General features: G+C 35.6%; 1 protein-coding gene across 7 annotated transcripts in view; it reads left to right on the top strand.

Annotated features, from left to right (window-relative positions):
• The window catches only part of axo (axotactin), a 368,436-nt gene that overhangs the window by 269,237 nt on the left and 79,075 nt on the right, over positions 1-20,124 (top strand). For all 7 annotated transcript variants that reach the window (XM_081747155.1, XM_081747148.1, XM_081747149.1 and 4 more), the window contains 2 exons: positions 1,658-1,905; positions 5,817-6,092. In XM_081747155.1, the coding sequence (XP_081603281.1) occupies positions 1,658-1,905; positions 5,817-6,092 (524 nt within the window). The remainder of the gene's footprint in view (positions 1-1,657; positions 1,906-5,816; positions 6,093-20,124) is intronic.

The following is a 20,124-nucleotide window of genomic DNA, read 5'->3' as shown; positions in this document are numbered from 1 at the left end:
AGGCTTAGATGGGCGGGTCATGTAGCTAGAATGGAAGAAAGTAGAAACGCTTTCAAAGTCTTGACCGGAAGACCAATCAGAAAACGACCATCAGGAAGAGCTAGTCGCAGATGGGAGGACAATATTAAGATGGATCTCGCAGAGATTGGAATACAAAGTAAAAACTGGATGCAGTTAGCTAAGGATAGAAGTCAGTGGAGAGCTTTTGTGAACGCGGCATTGAACCTCCGGGTTCCATAGGCCATAGAGTTAGTTTAGTTAGTTAGTTAGAATAAGATTAATCGAACTGTTCACATATTATATTTAATAATTTATCTAAATTTAATGGCACGAAAATTAATTATTAATTATTCGTTAAACTTAAAAGTGATAATTTTCGTGCCATTAAATTTAGATAAATTATTGCTTGCAAGAACTCGTAATTTTTAAGTAGTAAACTGTTACTAGATTGCAATAACTAAAACATCATTTCCTGCAACAATAAATATCATGCAAATTGAAGTGAATGTAATGTCGAATTGGTATTTAAAGAATTTAATAAAGATATTATATTTATCTGGTTTGTTCCTGGAGTTTAAGGTTACTTTTCGATAAAAAGGTTAAATATGACGTGGATGTGTAGTTTCTCGCGTGAGGACCGTCATAATTCATTCTGCCATTTAAACCTATTATGTTGGTCACTGGATCGTTGGCCGCTTGTACTTTTTTTTAACCATCTTAACATTACTGTATATAAATTTTAAAAATTGTATTTGTTTTAGTGGAAATGGTTTAGGAAAAACAAATTTCATTGCTTGAACTGACAATAATTTACTTATATTCTTTTCAGGCAATTAAAAATTCAAATGTTCATGAAGCAAATGGAATTCAAATTACATTATGCATGTTAGAATCCTTTTAAACTATATAAGTATCAAAGTCTGTTTTAAAGAAAGAAAACCATTGATCTTTTAAATATGTACCCTTGTGTTAGTTTTTTTTTTATAAGCAAAATTGTATAAAAATCGTGTAATGTGAGAAAAGTTTTTAATCATTTTAGCTACTGTATTCGTTTATAGAATTGATATACGAGAGGGAATCCGAAAATAAGTTTCCCTAGATGACTGTGGACAAAAGGTAAAGACACAAATAGCATGTGACATTAAAGATGAGACGTACCATTATTTTTCCACAAAGTACCTCGTACATTGAGACATATGTCATACCGGTCTATAAGCTTCAAAAACCCTACCAGGAAAAATTCAGGGCTCTGCGTATGGAAGAAGCGTCGAATAGCTTCTGTGACTTCAGCATTGCTTCCAAAGCGCCTGCCGTTGAGAGTCTTCTTCAAAGCCGGAAACAGATAGGAGTCACTGGGTGCGATATCAGGACTGCATGGCAGATGGACAAGGCTGTTCGCTTTCCTGGGGAAAGCGAGAGGGGAAACTTATTTTCGAACTCCTCCTCGTTCACGAAATTTTGAACACGTTGTTCATAAAGCAAAATTTTAAATTTGTGTCATAGTCTCAAACAGGTCCAAAATGTGCGGAATTGTAGTTTCAATACTTGCTGTAATTACTAAGAAATGTAAAGTTTTTCAATGGCATTCAATTGTATTAATGTGTGTTTTTATTAATTCTTTAACTTAATGAATTTTCTTTATGTAATGTATTTTCAGGGGACTAGTGGCAAAGATTGGCGTTGTTGAAGGCTTGATTGGTTGCTTCCGTGGCCTTGTAGTTAATGGAGAAATCCTTGATATCTACTCTTACATGAGTGTTCATTTATCAGAAATATTGATGGACTGCAAACCATCTTGCGATCCGAATCCATGCCGAAATGGTGCAAAGTGTAAGGAGCTATGGCATACTTTTAAATGCGAATGTGAAAATCCTTGGGCTCATGTTGGCGAAACCTGTGAAACAAGTATGTGTTGTAATATAATTCCTTTCTTTCTCTAATTCATAACTCGGTTTATTGGCCTGATCTCAGTATATTCATACAGGAAGTACAAACAACAGATAAAATATACCATTAAACACTTAACTATTAGATTTTAGATGTTTCTGTAACATTTTTATACTTAAGTGTTGAGATAATTGTTGAACTTTTTCTCTGTTTGATTTCTAATTACTTTTTATTCTTAAGTTCGAAGAACAAACAACCCTGACCCGTTTGTTTCGGGATTTCATATAGTTTCTCTTCCATGTTAAGCTGTAGGTCGACGTCTCATATTATAACCAAGGAACGCCTCATTTCGTATAATTGTATATATTTTTATATATTTTAAATGCAACTGATACTGAAGATAACTTAAAGAATCATACATCAGTCTCAAATTCACAGAACACTATATTTTACGATAATTGTTATTTTGCTTTACAATCCAAAAATATACGTCTATCTACTGGTATAATGGTGTCTCACACAATTATGTATTTTATAAATACCCTTGGCAACGAATATTGTCACCATGGCAACTGAAACATACCAAAAAGCATTGCCCAATCCACATACATTACTCGCACTTGACATTAGTTATTCTTTCTCCTTCTTTTATTTGTATCTAGTGCTTGTAAAGATAGCACTTCTGCTCTAATTACTGAATTTGATATACAACGTACAATGTTATCGTTGTAATATAGCCTCGCTGCTAAACGGGACGTTGAACCTGTGGCCTGGTCCTGAATTTCGAAACAAGTTGAGTATTACTGTATCTCTTGACTCCTTTGTAATTATATAGTAGAATCTTTGGTTCTAAGTGTGGGAAAAATATTCAATGTTTCAAATCTGTGACGTAAGATGAAGTAAAGAGGTAAAATAAAGAGTGACTTCTGTCTGGGACCGGCGGAGGTGTCCCACTGCTCATGCCAAAGTCAGGTATCACATTCTCTTGACTGCAGCACATACTGAAATGTTGAGGTTTTCTATTTTTGCGTCCTTATGCAAAAGGAAAGTAATGAGAGACTGGATCGACTATTAACGTAGGCTCCGAACCCTAACCGAGACGACTTAAATTCTGCGCAGTTGGCGAGTACATAAGACCATCGTGCAAGAACAACTGTCTAGCATAGGTAGTTCTACTATAGCATAGCATAGCATAGGCCGACCGTACTATTTCGCTAATTACAGGACCATGCCACCGATTTCGGCAACGCGTTCAGGATAAGATGTAAACACCACGGAGCGGCCATCAAGTTTCTACAGGTACCCATTCGACAGAAGTTGGGTTAATCCCTGGGTCTCTTTGGAATTAGAGTTAAATGGAATATATTTGTAAATCCCGTCCACACCGAGAAAGGAACATTTGCCGTCCTATTGATAGATAGACGTCTTACTGACTACTACACTGCGGCTTTAGAGTAAAATCAAGTATGTAGCGTAAAGATTTAAAAATTGTCACAAAGGATACCATTGAATTAAATATGATTGGAGAAATCAGGCACAAAATGTGAAACGAAAGTAAATAAGGTCAGATGAAAGTTACCCTAGGTACCTTCGGGTTATTTATTGGAGTTAAAATTCCAGATGTGTTTTGCTGTTATCGAAATGTAATAGTGTTTTCCTTTGGTAAGAACTGAAAATTTACCATTATTTTATTCCACAAATCAATGTATATATTCCTTAATTATCACGTACTGATGATGATAATAATAATAACAAGCAGACATCGAAATGTATACGAATAAAGTAATTATATGGATGATGAAGTGGAGTTCAAGCTTAGTGTCTTATTATAAGAATTTAAATGTTGAATTTTAGAAAAAAAAATCTACTCTAGACAGGTAAGCTAATAACAGAACTTATGTGTAATCGTCTTGCAGTTAAGCGAGTCAAACGCTGATATTCCTGCGAAATAATAATAATAATAAGAAGAAGAAGAAGGATAAAAACAAGAAGACAGAGTTTATATATTTTCACAATGATCATAATTTTTAAAAAAAAAAAATCATTAAAATATTAAAGAATTTTGGCTTCTAGGTAGATGATTTTGTTTATAATAAAATAAAAATATAATTTCAGTTTCAATTTAGAAAATAACGTAATTTTGAATTGGCTCTGTTGAATAGAACAAATATCAAATATCTGTAGATTTACAAGCATATGAAATCGTTTCCCGAAAGATGGTTTATATGCAAAATCATAGTTTATTCGTTCTTTTCTGAAATAGAAAGGTAGGAATAAGCTCATTAACGGGAGTATTAATTTTTTTAATCAGTTTAAATTTTGTTAATTGAAGTGGTCGTTGTAAAGGTTCTACCCGACAAGTTTTGTAGGTCTTTAGAACTTTACATTGTAGAGGGAAAAGCAGAATAGAGGGGTGTAAAATAACAAAACATTAAAGGTATTTACACGTTGCAAAATTCTTACAGTGTACTTAAATAATGCTTTTGAACATAACATTTTGTTTTTCTAGTAAGTTATGAAACTCAAGAAATCTAAACATTTGTGAATACGTCAAAATTTATTGAGTTGTTCAATTAAAATGTTTGATTTTACGTCTGGCGGGAAGCCACCCTCTGAAACACAACAAATGAATGGATTGTGGCCACTTTTACAACGTCTCAAATTCCGTACGTTTAGGAAATAATCTGGGATGCATAGCCAGACAGGCAGTGTGTTCTTGAACAGGGTCTTGTACATCTAGCCATGAAAAAGGTCAACAGTGTATTTAGATCAGGAGTGATGAATGAACGCAACATATACCGTTAATTTGTGGTGTGTCTTACCGATGACACAACATTGAAAAATGAATCCTGAAGCCACCGACAGCATGTTCTCATGAGATTTTCAGGGACACTGTAGAAGCGAACCTTTGGAAAAATTATTCATGGAGTTAAATACGTTTACACAGAAGGTAAAGTGCATTCGGTAAGGTAAAAACTTGGACTCATGGATAGTACGTGAGTTGACACATGCAAAGAAGGATCGCCGTCTGGAAGAACAGTTCTCTGAGTGTACGGAATAACCGAGAAGGTTTCCCGCAACGGATTGTCACTTTTGATGAAATACGGATCTGCTTTGACAATTGTAAACGGTGGATCGTGATCAAGGTTCAGATCAGTTTCTGAAACTATCCTACCTGCAGAAGTTGTTGTTGCTGATGTGGTGGTCTATGATGGGGTGGTTCATCATGTCTTTGTTCATCGAGGTGAAACCATCACTGTTGATTGTTACAGTGCTGAATTCTCCAAACTTGTCCGAAATCATCCAACAATGGTCAGCAGATATGATGTCTTCGTGTTACAGGACAGTGAACGCCCACATATGTCGCTCATGGATTATGCAAACTCTTCATGTGTTGCAGTATGAAACCTTCCTCAACCATCGTATTCTTCAGACATTTTCTCCAGCAATTACTACCTTTTCCGGCATTTCAATCACTTCTTGGCGGGAAAGAATTTTTCGAATGACTTATTTGGTAATATGTGATTCAGGACTTCTTCGCAACCATCTCAGACTTAATCCTTCTTTCGTCATAGAAACCAATTATTTGCTAAGTAATTTTAAATGTGTGTGGCCTCAGTCGAAGACTACTCTGACTAATCAGGTATTGTAGTGTTTTTCTTTTTGTCTATTTGTTTTAGGGAAGGCCAATTCAGGAATTTTTACGTTCCGGAATCCGGAAAGTAAAATCGAAAAAATTCCGGAATTCGTAAAAAAAAATCCTGATTCCGAAAATTTTTGGCCATCCCTAGTTTGTTTGAAAGTGATAAACATCAATTGAATATTTCAAATCGCGCCAACCCAAATATATTGTACTCACTATTTATTGTTTTATTAATATTTTACGTTTCCCTAAATTTAAATTTTCTTTTCAAATTAATCTTTTACAGATATCAACGAAAAAGGCATTACTTTTCTTACTCCTAATGCGTCTCTTAAGAACTTTTACATGGATAATCGATCAGACGCATACATGGCAACACTGAAAAATATTTTCAAGGAAGACATTTTGATTAATTTACGAACGTACGACATAGATTCTTTGATTTTCTATGCCAATGATCATCTAAACAACTTTGTCCAACTGCATATAGAAGATGGACGCAGAGTCATCTTCACTTTCAATTCCAAAAACGAATTGAAAGATGTGAGCATAGATTATCCAGGTAAGTTAAATATTGCAAGCACGTTTGGATCGCTTCAGTGTGTATAATGTGAAATGTTATACAAAATCTTCGTTTCTTTCTTTCTTTTTTTTTCATTTAGAGTTTAAAGTATTTTGATTTTGTATTTTTAGATCCTATGTATAACTAATTTATCCATAGAAAATTTATTGAATGAAAAAGTGTGAATGAATTTATTGAATGAACCTTTCCGAGCGTACCTCCGTACAGGGACGCACTCACGCGGGGGTCCACCGGTCCGGATCTTACCCCAAAACGTCGCAACTCGGCACATATTTGTACAGTTTCTTAATAAAACCATACTTGTGAAAAAAAAAAAAAAAAAAAAAAACTTTACATAGACTAAAACTTTGACCTTATTCGTTATCTATACTATTTCTTTTCTGATAAAAACAATCTAATTTTATCATTTTTCGTGAAAATATAGGTGTTAGTACGTAAAAATTACTTATAACTTTTTTTTTTCGGCTGTAAAATAAGACCCGTTCGACACTACATAAATATGGTGCCTTGTATTATTGGGCCCCTCTCAACAAAAATTTGTGGGTATCCGCCTGCCTCCGTACTTTCTCACTCTTTAGATTTTTATTGAATTCACGCCTATAGGAGGTATGGTGTAAGGAAAATGGGTGATTTCTTCCATTTTCTCGTGTACAACTCTTTGCAATATGAAGAAATCGGAGAGAAAGTTATCTTCTATGTGTTCCTTGTAACTGGTGTCTTCTACTTCATTACAGTTGGAACTGTGTGTGTCACGGTTAGGAGTATGAGTGTCACCGTGGAAAAGACAGACAACAATAGATATAATCTGGTAGTTAACAGAGTATTTTATTAGATATACAGTACGTAAATAAAAAACAATCCATTCCAGCACTACAAAAACTATCCATTGTTATTGGTAACGAATGACACATTTTAGCACCATAAAATGCCTTTTCTTGTTTTTCTCGAAAACTACGCATGATTATTCTCAAGCATCTCAGTTCAGCTCGAAGTAATCTATTGATTGATATAGGAGGGAGAATCAAATAAAAACCTTAAAAACCAAACGCTGTAAAGCAGGACAATTGCTTCGATACGAGGCAGTAATTTGCCTTGAGTTGCACTTAATGACCGACAAAAATTGCAGAGTGTTGCTGCAAGGACGCGGCAGCGTCAGTATTAAGATGAGCGCCCCATTGTCCACATGCACCGAGTTAGAACAGCGTTCGGTGATCCGGGTTTTGAGCAGTGAAGATGTGAAACCAACTGAAATTCATCGCAGGATGGCAACAAAGTATAGTGATTCGTGTTTGTCCTTGCAGCAAGTATACGAATGGTGTAGAAGTTTAAAAGTGGCATAACATCCGTGGAGGATGCTCCTCGATCGGGACAGGCTTACCGGGTAGTCACCGATGAAAACATTGCGTTAGCGGAACAGCTTGTAAAGGAAAGCAGGCGTATTACGTTGAAAGAAATCGCCATAATCATGAATGTTAGCTTTGGTTCAGCTCAACATATTGTGCATAATTTTCTGAATTTCAATAAAGTGTTTGTATGATGGGTCCCATATCAGTTGACTGCTGAATTGAAAGATCGTCGCCTATGAACAACTTTTGTGTCGTTTCAATCCGAGGGCGATGCATTTCTGGACAGGATTGTTACAGGCAATGAGACATGGGTTCACTATCATCAACCAGAAACCAATAAGGAATGGCGGCATAGCTCTTCATCGAAACCAAAAAAAATCCGCACTCAACTATCACCAGGAAAGGTTATGCTCACTCTCTTCTGGGATGCAAAGGGAGTAATTTTGGAACATTATATGAAAAAAGGATTGACAGTAACCAGTGCCTCGTATTCAAACCTGCTGAAAAATCAACTTCGCCCTGCAATCAGACGTAAACGACGAGGACTCTGTCCTCAGGTGTCCTCCTACTGCATGACAACATCCGATCCCGTACTGCCCGTTTGACCGTTGAGACTATCGATGACATCAAATTTGAGTGTCTCATTCATCCACCGTATTCACTAGACCTTCCTTCCAGTGACTTTCATGTGTTTCGACCACTCAAAGAAGCGATGGGAGGCAAGCATTTCAATAGTGATGAAGAGGTGGAAATGTGGTGCACGAGTGGCTATAATCTCGATCAAAAGAATTCTTCCAACGTGATATCCATGCACTTTCGAAGCGTGCATTCAACATCAAATGGACCATGTTCAAAAATAAGAGGTAAGATTTCCTTTTCATTGTTACATTCTAAAATGTATTGCACTTATAAGGTTTTGATCCTCCCCCATATATCTCGTCTTTACGCAGTCTCCTAGTTAAACAAAAATTAAAGTTTAAGATTTAACCATAATTTTGTCCTGTGACTCATTAACCATACTGTGTACTGTCGTCTTTGCTAGGTTCATAATGAAAAGTTTGACTAGTGTATATGTCAGGATCAGCTTCACCTTAATAGATGGCATGATTATCGTACAGCATCAATTTTTAAGTTTCCACAAAAAAAAAGTTTTCTCTACTTGAAAAGCACGCATGAGGATTTATATCTTTTTGTTCAGCTCTATAAGATCTATCGATTAGTATGTCTCATCTTTGGACAGTTTCTATTTCTGATAAACATTAATAATATGGTGAAGTTTTGCTGCTAAATTGCAAAAATTTTAATGCTTAGACAAACTATAGATTAACAATTGATTTCCTGCATGAAAATTCGAAAGTCATTTGATTTGTAATTTGTTTGCTGTGAGCACAAAGCATCCTATTTCAAAATAATAAGTTCGAAGCTGTATATGTGGCTATGATATGAAAAGAATAATCTATGGCAAGCTAATCTACTAGGAGAAGGTGGAAAGTTTGAAATTGGCTCATAAAAAGGCAAAATTAATTCAAAGTTATTATATGTACTTAGACTTCCAAACTAATCCATTGACTTCCGTCAGAAAGAAATCGCTATAAATGAGAAAATTATTTTTTATATGTCCAGTAACTGAAGCTGATTTAGACTAATGTCATAATTGTAAACGTCACAATAAAGATTGTGATACTTACTCGTTATAGAGCGATCCTTAAAATTTCTCAAAATTATTATTTACTTAGTGCTGCGTAAATGTAGACGAAGTTAGCGTCTTGCTTCTCGCAATTGAGAATCCACAGTCTCAGGTTTCTCCTTCAGTTTCTTCTACCGTGCGAATGCTCTGGTAGAGATAATAAAATCTGATTGTCTTTCTTCCGTCCCTTCTGACTTAAATTTGTTAATGTTTCTTGTGTGAAATGGTTTCGTGAATATATCGGAACTTCCTTAACCATGTCGGTCCCGGCCTCCCCAACAGGGGACATAAAATATGACGACATTATTATTGCTTTACAACTTTACAATCCGACTGGCAACATTAAAAACTGTTTACAAGAGATGATCCATCTATGATCATCCAATGTAAACAGTTTTCAGTGTTGCCAGTCTGATTTTAAAGTTGCAAAAAAAAAAAAAAAAAAAATCGTCATATTTTATGTCCCCTGTGTGGGACTCCGGGACCGACATGATTAAATAGATAAAAATTACTCTGGACATTGCTATACGGTCTTAGAAAATTCTAGAATTTACTTTGTAATGCGTTGAAGATATAATTTTTTTTCGTGAACTTTTCATTGAATAATATAATTATTTATAAAGAAATACTGTATTCTAACTATATATGAAGCTAGTTTTATTATAGTAAGTCTACAATGGCATAATTCGTTCACCAAAAACACTGGTAAATAGTCATTTCCATTAACCCTATGAAATTTCACAAATAACAATGAATATGAAATAATGTTCTCCAATAATGTGATTCTGTAGTACCTAAATACCAATATACAGAAATCTTGTCACTCTTGTGCATATAGTTGTAGTTGAAAAATGATGTTTGAGAGATCTTCCTTTTTCTGTAGAAATTTTCATGATGATCAAGGTTGAAAAAGACTTGCTAAAGCCTTTTGTATTATTTGATAAACTGTTGCAAAAAAATGTAATCATATCTTCTGAATGTTTAACGTTCACTAGCGGATCCAGAAGGATCGTTTGGAGGGGGCGGTTCGCTTCCTGGAAGATGAACGCAACTTCAAGGTGACTAAAATTTTAGTTAGCAAGTATGGAACTCATACCAATCCGGGGTTGGAGTGGGGTGTAAACCTGATTCCCAGATTCCATTTTGGGACCCGAATTTGTGTTTGTTTTTAAAAAATGAAAGTATGTTCTTTCTTACGGCTTGATGAACCCGTAGATTTATTGCCGCAGTAACAAAAGAACGCAAGTGCATTCTCCCTTGCGCTGTACCAATTAAGTAATTACTTTCATAATTTGCTTGCAAAAGATTACTCTTTATATTCTTCTTCTCAGTTTACTTAAAGATCCATCTAAAACTCTTTCTTGCACTTCGTAAATATTCCTTTACAAAAATGACACAGAGAGAGAGAGAGGGGGGGGGGGGGGAGATGTTGAAGTATCACATCACAAGGCAGGGACGTACGCAGGGGATGGATCCAGGGAGTCCGGATCCCTTCCACGAAATCTCGATTTTTCTGTAAATTTCGTGTAATTTTGGTGGTGATTTTACAAATTTGAATATAATTTATTCTCATTTTAAATTTGGACTCCCTCCCGAAATAATCCAACGTACGTGCCTACCACGAGATATAAGACATGTATAACTTACTACGTTTTCTTCATTCATGAGGTCCTGGTGTTACAGCCTTGAAAGGACTAACGCCAGTAGCACTGGTAAAAAGTGCCCTCGCTTGGAAAAATTTTTTATTATTTTTTAAATCGCTAAATCCAATGGATCTATTTTTAAACAAATCCGTTCATGGGGTCACTAGCCAAATAACCTCACAAGTGGAATTTTTGAACTTCCATTTATGCAATGGTAAAAGTTCGATGGTTGAATACGTTTCGAATTGCTCTTTTTAGACTAACTTGAGGACACTGAGACCAATGGAAGGATGTTTCAACACATTGGTGTAGGAAGCGACGAGAAAAATGACATCAATGGTTGGATATGCATACTCTATTCTCGTGACTCCATGAACGGATATGCGTTAAAATAGTTCAATTGAATTCAGGGTCCTCAAATTAGTATGAAAATAGTAATTAGGAATTTATTCAAGAGTAGGCACTTTCTACTAGTGGCAATATCGTTTGTTCTCTGGGCGCATTATAGTGATTCGGATTCCACCTAAAACTGGAGATGAACGTTTCATATAGCATCGGTGCTAAAAGGAACAAGTTTTCTTCAGATTTTGTTGATATTGATATTGGGAGGGGTGTCATGGTGAGTTGTGGTATAAGCCTGTAAAGCGCTTACTTCTTTCGATTTGATTCGAGTCCATGATTTTAGCGAAAGTATGATAAACAAAGCATGTATTTCGAAATAATTTAAAGCCACACATACACCTGTTTTCATGTGCTTCCCGAATTACATGAATTTCTCATTACGGGATTTTCATATGTTTATACTGCCTCTTCCAGTCTCGCTTGCTTCACCAAAGTGACAATAGTGTCACCTTCTTCAGTTTCTTACTCATCTTCAACACAAACACACAGACTAACAGAATCACCGTAAATTAATATATAACGGGTTGAATTTGAAATATGTTAAAATTACAGTGACGGAAAAAAAAAATCGCTGTCAATGTAACAGAGTAGGGTCACACGGTTAAAAGTTATCTTGTCATCTGTTATCTGCCATTAAGCCCCTCCCATTTCTTCTCTGTGTAGATAAATATAGCTTTCCTTTGTTGCACTAAAGTGATTGCAGGAAAACTTGAAGCTTGACCTAAATCTATCGATTTCACTATCCAATTGAATACAAGTGTATGTTCCGATCGTCGACTCCTATCCATTATATTTTTTCATTGTCCTCTCTGAAAGGGACATTATCTTTGAACTATAGCGTTATGCGAAGAACATTTCCTGATGGACAAAATGTTGTTGGATTTTCGATGCGTTTCGATTTGTGAAACTCAATATTTCACCACGACTTCAATTTTTCAACATTGTTGAGCTTTTCTTAAATGTGTGTTCGGATTGCGGCTCCATAAATCGTATCAAAATCTTCTGATATATCAAAGGTGAGGAAACTTTTCTATGATCGATATAGAATCCAGGATTCACGAGATGTTGGAAGTTACTGATAAACCTTGGTGTTATGTATCCATAGAATTGTTCATTTCTCAAGAAAAAAACTTTCAACTGTATTCAATTGACGTATTTAAAGACGAATGTATCAAGAATTCAATTGCTGGTACGTTCAGGAATTTTTCACTTGAACAGAAGAGAGCGAGAAGACAAATATAGGACACTGTTACAAAGGTGTATGCAAAGGGTATTTTGGTTTGTTGCTTGAGCGGTAACAACATGGCGGCTAAGAGAGACGTTCACTTACTGATTATAGTAGAATCCGAACCACTTTTTTGTTCAAATGTACTCCAACCGGGAATCGAACCGGGGACCATGAGCACCGTATAGGGTATTTTGTCCAAGTTCACCGCTTCTTCAGTGGTATAATTGAGTATGTAAAGAAAAAAGCAATAGATCAGACTAAGAACAGGAGGTTAGAAATTGGCTCTATTAAGTAATTTGTTAAATGTAGCTTTTAGAAACATAGTATAATTATAGTTATTCCTATAACAACAATAAAATTATATTATACTAGCCTTCGCCTAGGGTGAGGCTTCGCCTCCAGACCCCCAATGTGCTTGGAATACAGGCTCGCCCATTATAGCAAAAGCTCATACGTGTTACTATGGTTCAATATTTAGCATTCTTCCTTCTGTATCTTTAATATAGAATTGAATTGAGCTAAAACTCTGTCACAAAATTCAAACACCTCGTAAGGCATTTTAGTGAACCACCCCAGCTCTTTTCCTACATTTATCTTTATTCAAGTAAAGGTAATTGAAGTTTCGGGACCAGAATTTCATTTTCATATCTTTTTCCTAGGACACAGTTTTAAAATATACGTCTTTAACTCAAAGAGTGAGCCGTCTTACCCTCCTTCCTACAGCTGTTCGTCCAACGAATGAATCATATATTTGCTCTTTTGGGGCTTATGGTGTCTGCCTAAGGAATTAGGGACAAAAGTATTCATCATTAAAATATGTCTGTATTAAGTATTATTAATACCACACATTTTGATTAGACTCTCCTAGGCTTGTTACACAAATTGGATCGGTCGTGAAAAGGCAATATTTATATTTGCCAATGATAAATGTTCGATATATAAAAAAAGAAAGACTTTTGGGGGGGGCGGTCGCCCCCTCCGCCCCCTCCGTGGATCCGCCAGTGTTAACGTTCAACTTTATTTATTTATTTATTTATTTATTTATTTATTTATTTATTTACTTATTTTTAAAGAGAGAGAGTTTGGATTCAGAAGCTTTATAAGAAATTAGTTTTACGTGAACAACTAAGATTGCCACCTTTTGGTAACGCTAAACTGGAATACACATATCGAACATGTGCAGATTGCTATTTCCTCATATCCAAATGTGTACGTGGAACAATTTATTAAGATTAATTGAAAATACATATATTCATGAATAAAAATTTAAACGAAAAACAGAAAAAAAGTAACATCAGCTTATTGGTAATTAGTTGAACGAAATATGTGAACCACTGAACCGGTACAAACAAAGAATAATATCATTGGCGGTAACCTCATTGTTACCAACACAGAAAAATGCCCTCCCCTCGTGCGCCTTTGGTAACATGGTCCTGGGTTCGATTCTCGGTGGAATAGTCTTGAAAAGTTCGAAAACTTTAGAGAGGTTCGGATTCGGCCTTGAATTATAGGTCCATGTCTCATATAGCCTCGGTGCTGAAAAGGGATGCTATACTTTAGCAAACAAAAACAATGAAATATTTTATCGATAGAGCCGTATCGATATTTCGATAGTCATAGGTACACATTATAGGTCAATATTTACAAATGTCACTTGCATATTTTGTAAATGTTTTGGTTAGTTTAGCGTCCCACCATATAACACGTTCATCTAAAAATCTTCTTAAAATTCGGAATGTACCACCTAATTCAGAAGAGGTGGTAACTCTAATGTGAACCGAAGCGAGATACATCAATTCTTGCAGTCGATAGACATGCGTGATTTACAGAGTTCGCCAGAAAAATGTATACACAGTTTAAGGAAAAAAACAAAACTTTTTATATAATATTTCTTAATTACATTTAATTATTGTTCAGACATGTGTTACAAACCTTCAAGTAAGCATATGTTTACATTAGATGTTGAAAATGTTGGCCATTGGCGGCGAAACACCTAACAGAACGACCAGCGGTCAATTTATCAATGGATACCGATGCACATGCCTCCGTAATCTTCCATGCACCTCAAACTTGTCAACAATGCGTTTGATTTTAGGCAGGTTGGTGGTTCAGTACCAAATTCCCCCCTCCACTGACGCTGCACTTCGACCCAAACCTGACAAAACACTTGAAAACATACTTACGCTGGCCGGACAGTATCGACATCTGCTGAGCGAAAAACTGTGCTACAACATAATTTTAAATGAAAACAAGATTGACAATGCTGACATCTGTTGAGCTAAAAACCATGCTACAACATACTTAAATTTCAGAACAATTGTCAATGCGAGTATCCTGATACAGGATGACAAAAGAGTGTATACATTTTTCTGGCGGACTATATATATTTTTTTCCACTCAGAAAATAAAAGATAAATAAAAATAATATTATCGGGATCCGTACAGCAAAGACAGTATTACACTAACCGTTAAAAAAATCCTACCCACTAAACCATAAGCTATGCTAAAATCGAAGGGTGAAATGTAAACATTAATCCAATTTCTAGATATAATTTAGTATTGCAAAGTGTCAAGAAAAAAATGTATGTTTTTGGAAATACTACAATACATGCTAACACTGAACATACCTGGTAACTGAAAATTGCAGATAGTTCGTAGACATAGTAGGTTGGCGAAACTTGATTATCCATAGTAAAAATTGCACAACCTAAGTCACAGAACGTAGAGAAATAAATCTCTTCTGAATATTCACAAAATGTTCAGCAATCATTTTAAAAATTCAATTCGCTAAAGGGTTTCTTTAAAAAGAAAAATCTGAAACAACAATCGAATAAGTAATTACTAAGCAACTCACAATAATCATCGATAACAATAATCGATAATAATATGATAACAAAGGTTCGATTTGTTGGAGAAGGAGGATAATGGAGATGTTTTGTCTTCTTCAATTCTTTTTCTATCTCTAATTTCAGACACACAAATGCAGCCTGATATGAAATTTTCGAGTTTTTTTCCTCTATTTTTAACAAAGTGTTTCTTGGATAATAGTCGCGTACACTTTCTTGGTAAAACATTTTTAGTCCCTTTGCATAGCAGCTTTCTTTCATTGGTGATCGTCTTTATAAAAGCAGGTTGCATATTGTACAGCTCGTTTATGAAATTTCCTAGCGTCAAGTCCCGCTTCACTGAGTTAAAATAAGAAAATATAGTAATATGTTCCATTAGTCAGTCGCTTTCTACTATTATTGAAGCGCTCTCAAATCGATAGAAACAAAGAAAATATAATAAAAATTCAGAAAATAATAAATCTTATATATAAATAAAAATTAAATATCACTATTGTGTGCCGAGTTAGGATTTGAACAGCATCGGAAGTGTCACTGTTTGTCTCGGTGACCCCGAAAGCTATGGATTCGACCTAAGTCATTAGTAGTAAAGCCCTTTAAGAATATCACAACCGCATAGTGTATTTTTTAAAATTTTAATTTAAGTAATGTATTTATTTACTAGCTGAAATGCCCCATTTTTGCATAAGAGAATAGATTTATGGAAAGTATGTGAACCCCTTCCCCCTTTTGGAAACGCATTTCAATGAATGTAACGATAAAAATCCGTAATGCCACCGCTTCCTTCCCGCGCCATGTCTTGAATGTTACCGTTTTCACGCCTTTATTAAATTAAAGGAATAAGTGAAATAAATAACGAAAAGCAGTGCTTGCAGCTATGCTGCCCATGTCGATTTCCAGGCCATCTGATATGCAAGGAAAGAATAAAGTTTTTCAGAATTAAAAAAAAAAAAAAAAAAAAAAAAAAAAGAATGAAATAAATAACTAAAAGCAACGCCTTTGGAGTTAACGTCCCCACTCTTCGTTTAAAGTAAATGAGTGAGTGAAATAAATATCAAAGACCAAGTTTTCATTGAAAGTAAATGATTTTCGAAAAAAATAACGAAGGGCAACGCCTTTGGCGTAGCCATCACTGTTCATTCCCGTACCTTCGTTGAAATAAAAACAAAATGAGTGAAATAAATCACAAAGAGCAACGCCTTCGGTGTTGCCACTGTCAATTCCCGAGCAACACCAAGTGAAATGAATAACGGAGAACAAACTTCTTCAGTATTGTCCATTTGAAAATAAAGAAATGAGTTAAATAAATAAGAGTGAGCAACGACTTCAATGTTGTTTCTGTTGTGGACAGCAGACTTAATTTTTTTCTTCGCGTGCCGATCGCCAGTTGGGTCAGTTACAAAAGTGGCCACCAGACGGCAGCACAGATGACATTGCGGTCTTCTTGCGTACCAGCAAGAACTCTCTCATTCTTTTGGCTCCTGTTCTACAAAGCAGGCAGATCTCCAGAAACCGGCATCAGGACAGAGGACCATGTGAAGACGAAGAAGGTCCAAGGATAACCAAGGCAGACAGAAACCAAGAGGATGGTCTACTACCAGGAATTTTGGACACAGGTTTTTTATTTAACCTGTAAGCGGAACCCTCAGCTCATATATTTTGTAATCTTAATTTCAAAAGTTTTTCATATAAACTTTCTCTTATCTGATATTTGATATTTGTTTCTTTTGCCCTAATGATTCTTGCGATTGTGTTTGTTCAATATATACTGGCGCAAATACCTGTGCTTACTGCTGGGACAAGTGTACCCTCGTATTCGTTAGAATACGACAGTTACACTGTCGATTTCCAAGCCACTTAACATGCCTCTTCTTGCTGTCCTCATGTCTTGGTTGAAAGTAAAGTAATGAACAAAATAAATAATGAAGACGAAACGTCTAACCGTTGCCACCATGGGTTGATTCTCAGACCAGCTGATACGCACATGGGAAGAATAAGGATAATAGCAACAGCTTCGTTGTTTCCGTCTTCACGCCTTCGTTGTTAGTAAAAGAAATGGGTAAAATAAGTAACGAAGAGCAACACCTTTGTCTTTACCGTTTCCACACCTTCGTTGAAATTAAAGAAATGAGTGAAATAGAAAACGGCGTTGGTCCTGTTAATTCTAAGGCAATGCCGAGTGAAATGAATAACAAAGAGAAATCCTTTGACTTTCCTCCTTCTTTAATAATAATAAAATAGTGTATGTGTGTGTGTGTGTCATAAACTTTTCGCATAGAAAGGAGTGACCCAGAACCACCAAATTTTGCACATAGATAGATTTTCACCTTATCTAATCACCTTATCTAATTTCGGCATGTGGGGTGAGAGGATTACGGGGTATTAAAATGTATGCATAAAAGAAGACGATAAATACCGGATATTAGTGTCAAATTTATAGTTTTGGGGATCGCTGAGATAACTAATAATATTGACGACGCCGTTCAAGTCCAGACTTTAGACTTTAGACCCCATCGTCGTGAGGGTTTGGAGGGAGTGAAAAGTAACGTGTCAAAAATGACCGATAGTAATATTAAATTCATAGTTTCCGGGGTTGCTGAGATGAATAGCAAAACTCTCAACTTCATTCAAGTTCATTTAACTTTAGCCCCGTCGTCAGGGGGTTGAGGGGCGTTAAAATAAAACATGTTCAAAATGGCGAATATAAGTGTCAGATTCATAGTCTTCAAGGTCACTAAGATTAATGTTAATACTCCCGAGGCCGATGAAGTTTAACTTTAGCCCCCATCGCCATCGGCAATTACAGACGTGGAAAATAGCATGTCAAAATGACTGATATTAGTATCGAGTTCATAGTTTTCGAGATCTCTATCGTGATTGGTGACCTCCCCGGTGACATTTTAGCCCAAATATGGTCAAGAAGGAAAATGCCAGCTGCTTCGGCAACTGATAGGGGCAACGCCAAAGACGTTGCCCTCTTTCTTTGTTATTTTTTATTTCGCTGATATTAACAGCTCTTCCTTATTTATTTATTTTACTCATTTCTTTACCTTCAAATATGATATATTGCATAAATGTTATCCTCCCCTAAAAAGAACGAATATTTTAGCTAGTTGAAAATATAGAAGTAAGTGAAATAAATAACGAAGGCAACGCTAAGTAAAATTAATAACGGAGTAAAACGCCTTCGACATTACCCTTTTGAAAATAAAGAAATATACGCCTTCGGTATTGCTCCTGTCGAGAATAAATAAGTAAATGAGTTAAATAAATAAATAACTATTAACAACGATAACTATTAACGACGCCTTCGGCATTACCCTTTGTCAATTCCCAAGCTGCCTGGCATGCTTCTTCTTGCCTAAACTTGGAGTTAAATGTCATCTGGATTGTCACCAATCATCTCAGCGACCCGAAAACTATGAATTCGATACACACCGGTATCGGTTGCTCGTATTCGATTATTCTTATACGTGCCCCCTTTCTGCCCTCCTACGAGTTATAAAGGTGACTTAATCCCCTATAGTATTTTTTTCACGTTCTAAGTCATATGTGTACCAAGTTTGGTTGAAATTGCTTCCGGCGTTCCAAAGATGCTGTAACATACACACACACACCTCCAGATGATGTCCCCCTTTCTTGCTTAAAACAGAAACATTCAAAATCGGTGGGACATGAGTCCGTTTATTTCTAATGAGGAGTTTATATACCAAATTTCACCTTCCTAACTTGACAGACTCGTGAGATACTCATTTTTACCCGTAAATTATGACGCCTGCGATATCCTCTTAGGATATGCACATTAAACGATTTAATATCATATTTTCCTTTAGAAGGGAAAGGTTGATAACCATTAGCAAGTATCATTTTTAAAATTCTTTTTATGGTTTAAATTCTTTTTGAAGTGTGCCTAGGCTGATGATGAAGACGATGTTCTTCGAAAGTACTTTCTAGTGATGAGGTTTGTTTCTTGCGGTGACTATTAGCCTTTTACTTACATTATTTCTAATCATTTTGATGTGTTTAGTAGATATTGACTGATACGATCAAACAGAAACTTACATTCACTTTTTATATAGTACTATGCATTGGACACCAATATTGGTCGTTTCTGATTATTTTTAATGTCACCAATCAATGTTCCTCATAAATTATGACCTCTACTCCACCCTTAGATTATGTGTCTTCATAAATTTAGAATAATATGATCCTTGGGAGGCCTAAGGTTGATAATCGTGCCAAGTATAATTTTCGTTGGTTCGATGGTTATTGCATGAAGAGATCAGACAGAAACTTACATTACCTGTTATTATATAGATTTAGTTATTAGGTGTGGATGTAGGAAAGTAGAAGCAGATCAGGTATGACTTTCATGAAGATCTCGGAACATGAAGAAGAATGTCAACGAAAAATGGTGATTAGATAAGTACCCAACTCCTACGATCTAAATGGAAAATTTCCCAAAGTAGCACAATAGTTGGCAAGATTGATTTAGACCAATGATAGTTCCTGAAGGTGTGTAACTCATTCATTTTTTGAGTCTTTGTTCTATTTTGCGTAACCTCCTTTTTCTTTCATGGGTACAAGCCAATTAGGGTATCAGCTACAAACACTTGAAAGTAAGTAACTATGAAATCTGTACTTTTCTAAAATAATGGCGGGGATACCAATGGCTATATCTTGCAAAATGGGTTTGACAATCAGAAAGTTACAGGAAATATTTTCACAGTTAAAAGTAAAGTCTGGTTTCAAGTATAATAATGATTGGCCAGTATTATTATTATTATTATTATTATTAAAAAAATCATACACTTTCATTTTTATTTACGAGCTGTATGAAACATACTCACGGACCTCCA

This window comes from Thermobia domestica, chromosome 18 (genome assembly GCF_964235325.1).
Source record: "Thermobia domestica chromosome 18, izTheDome1.hap1.1, whole genome shotgun sequence".
Taxonomy (NCBI): Eukaryota; Metazoa; Arthropoda; class Insecta; order Zygentoma; family Lepismatidae; genus Thermobia; species Thermobia domestica.
The sequence above is the reverse complement of the archived record's forward strand: the minus strand, read 5'-3'. Positions and strand labels throughout refer to the sequence as shown.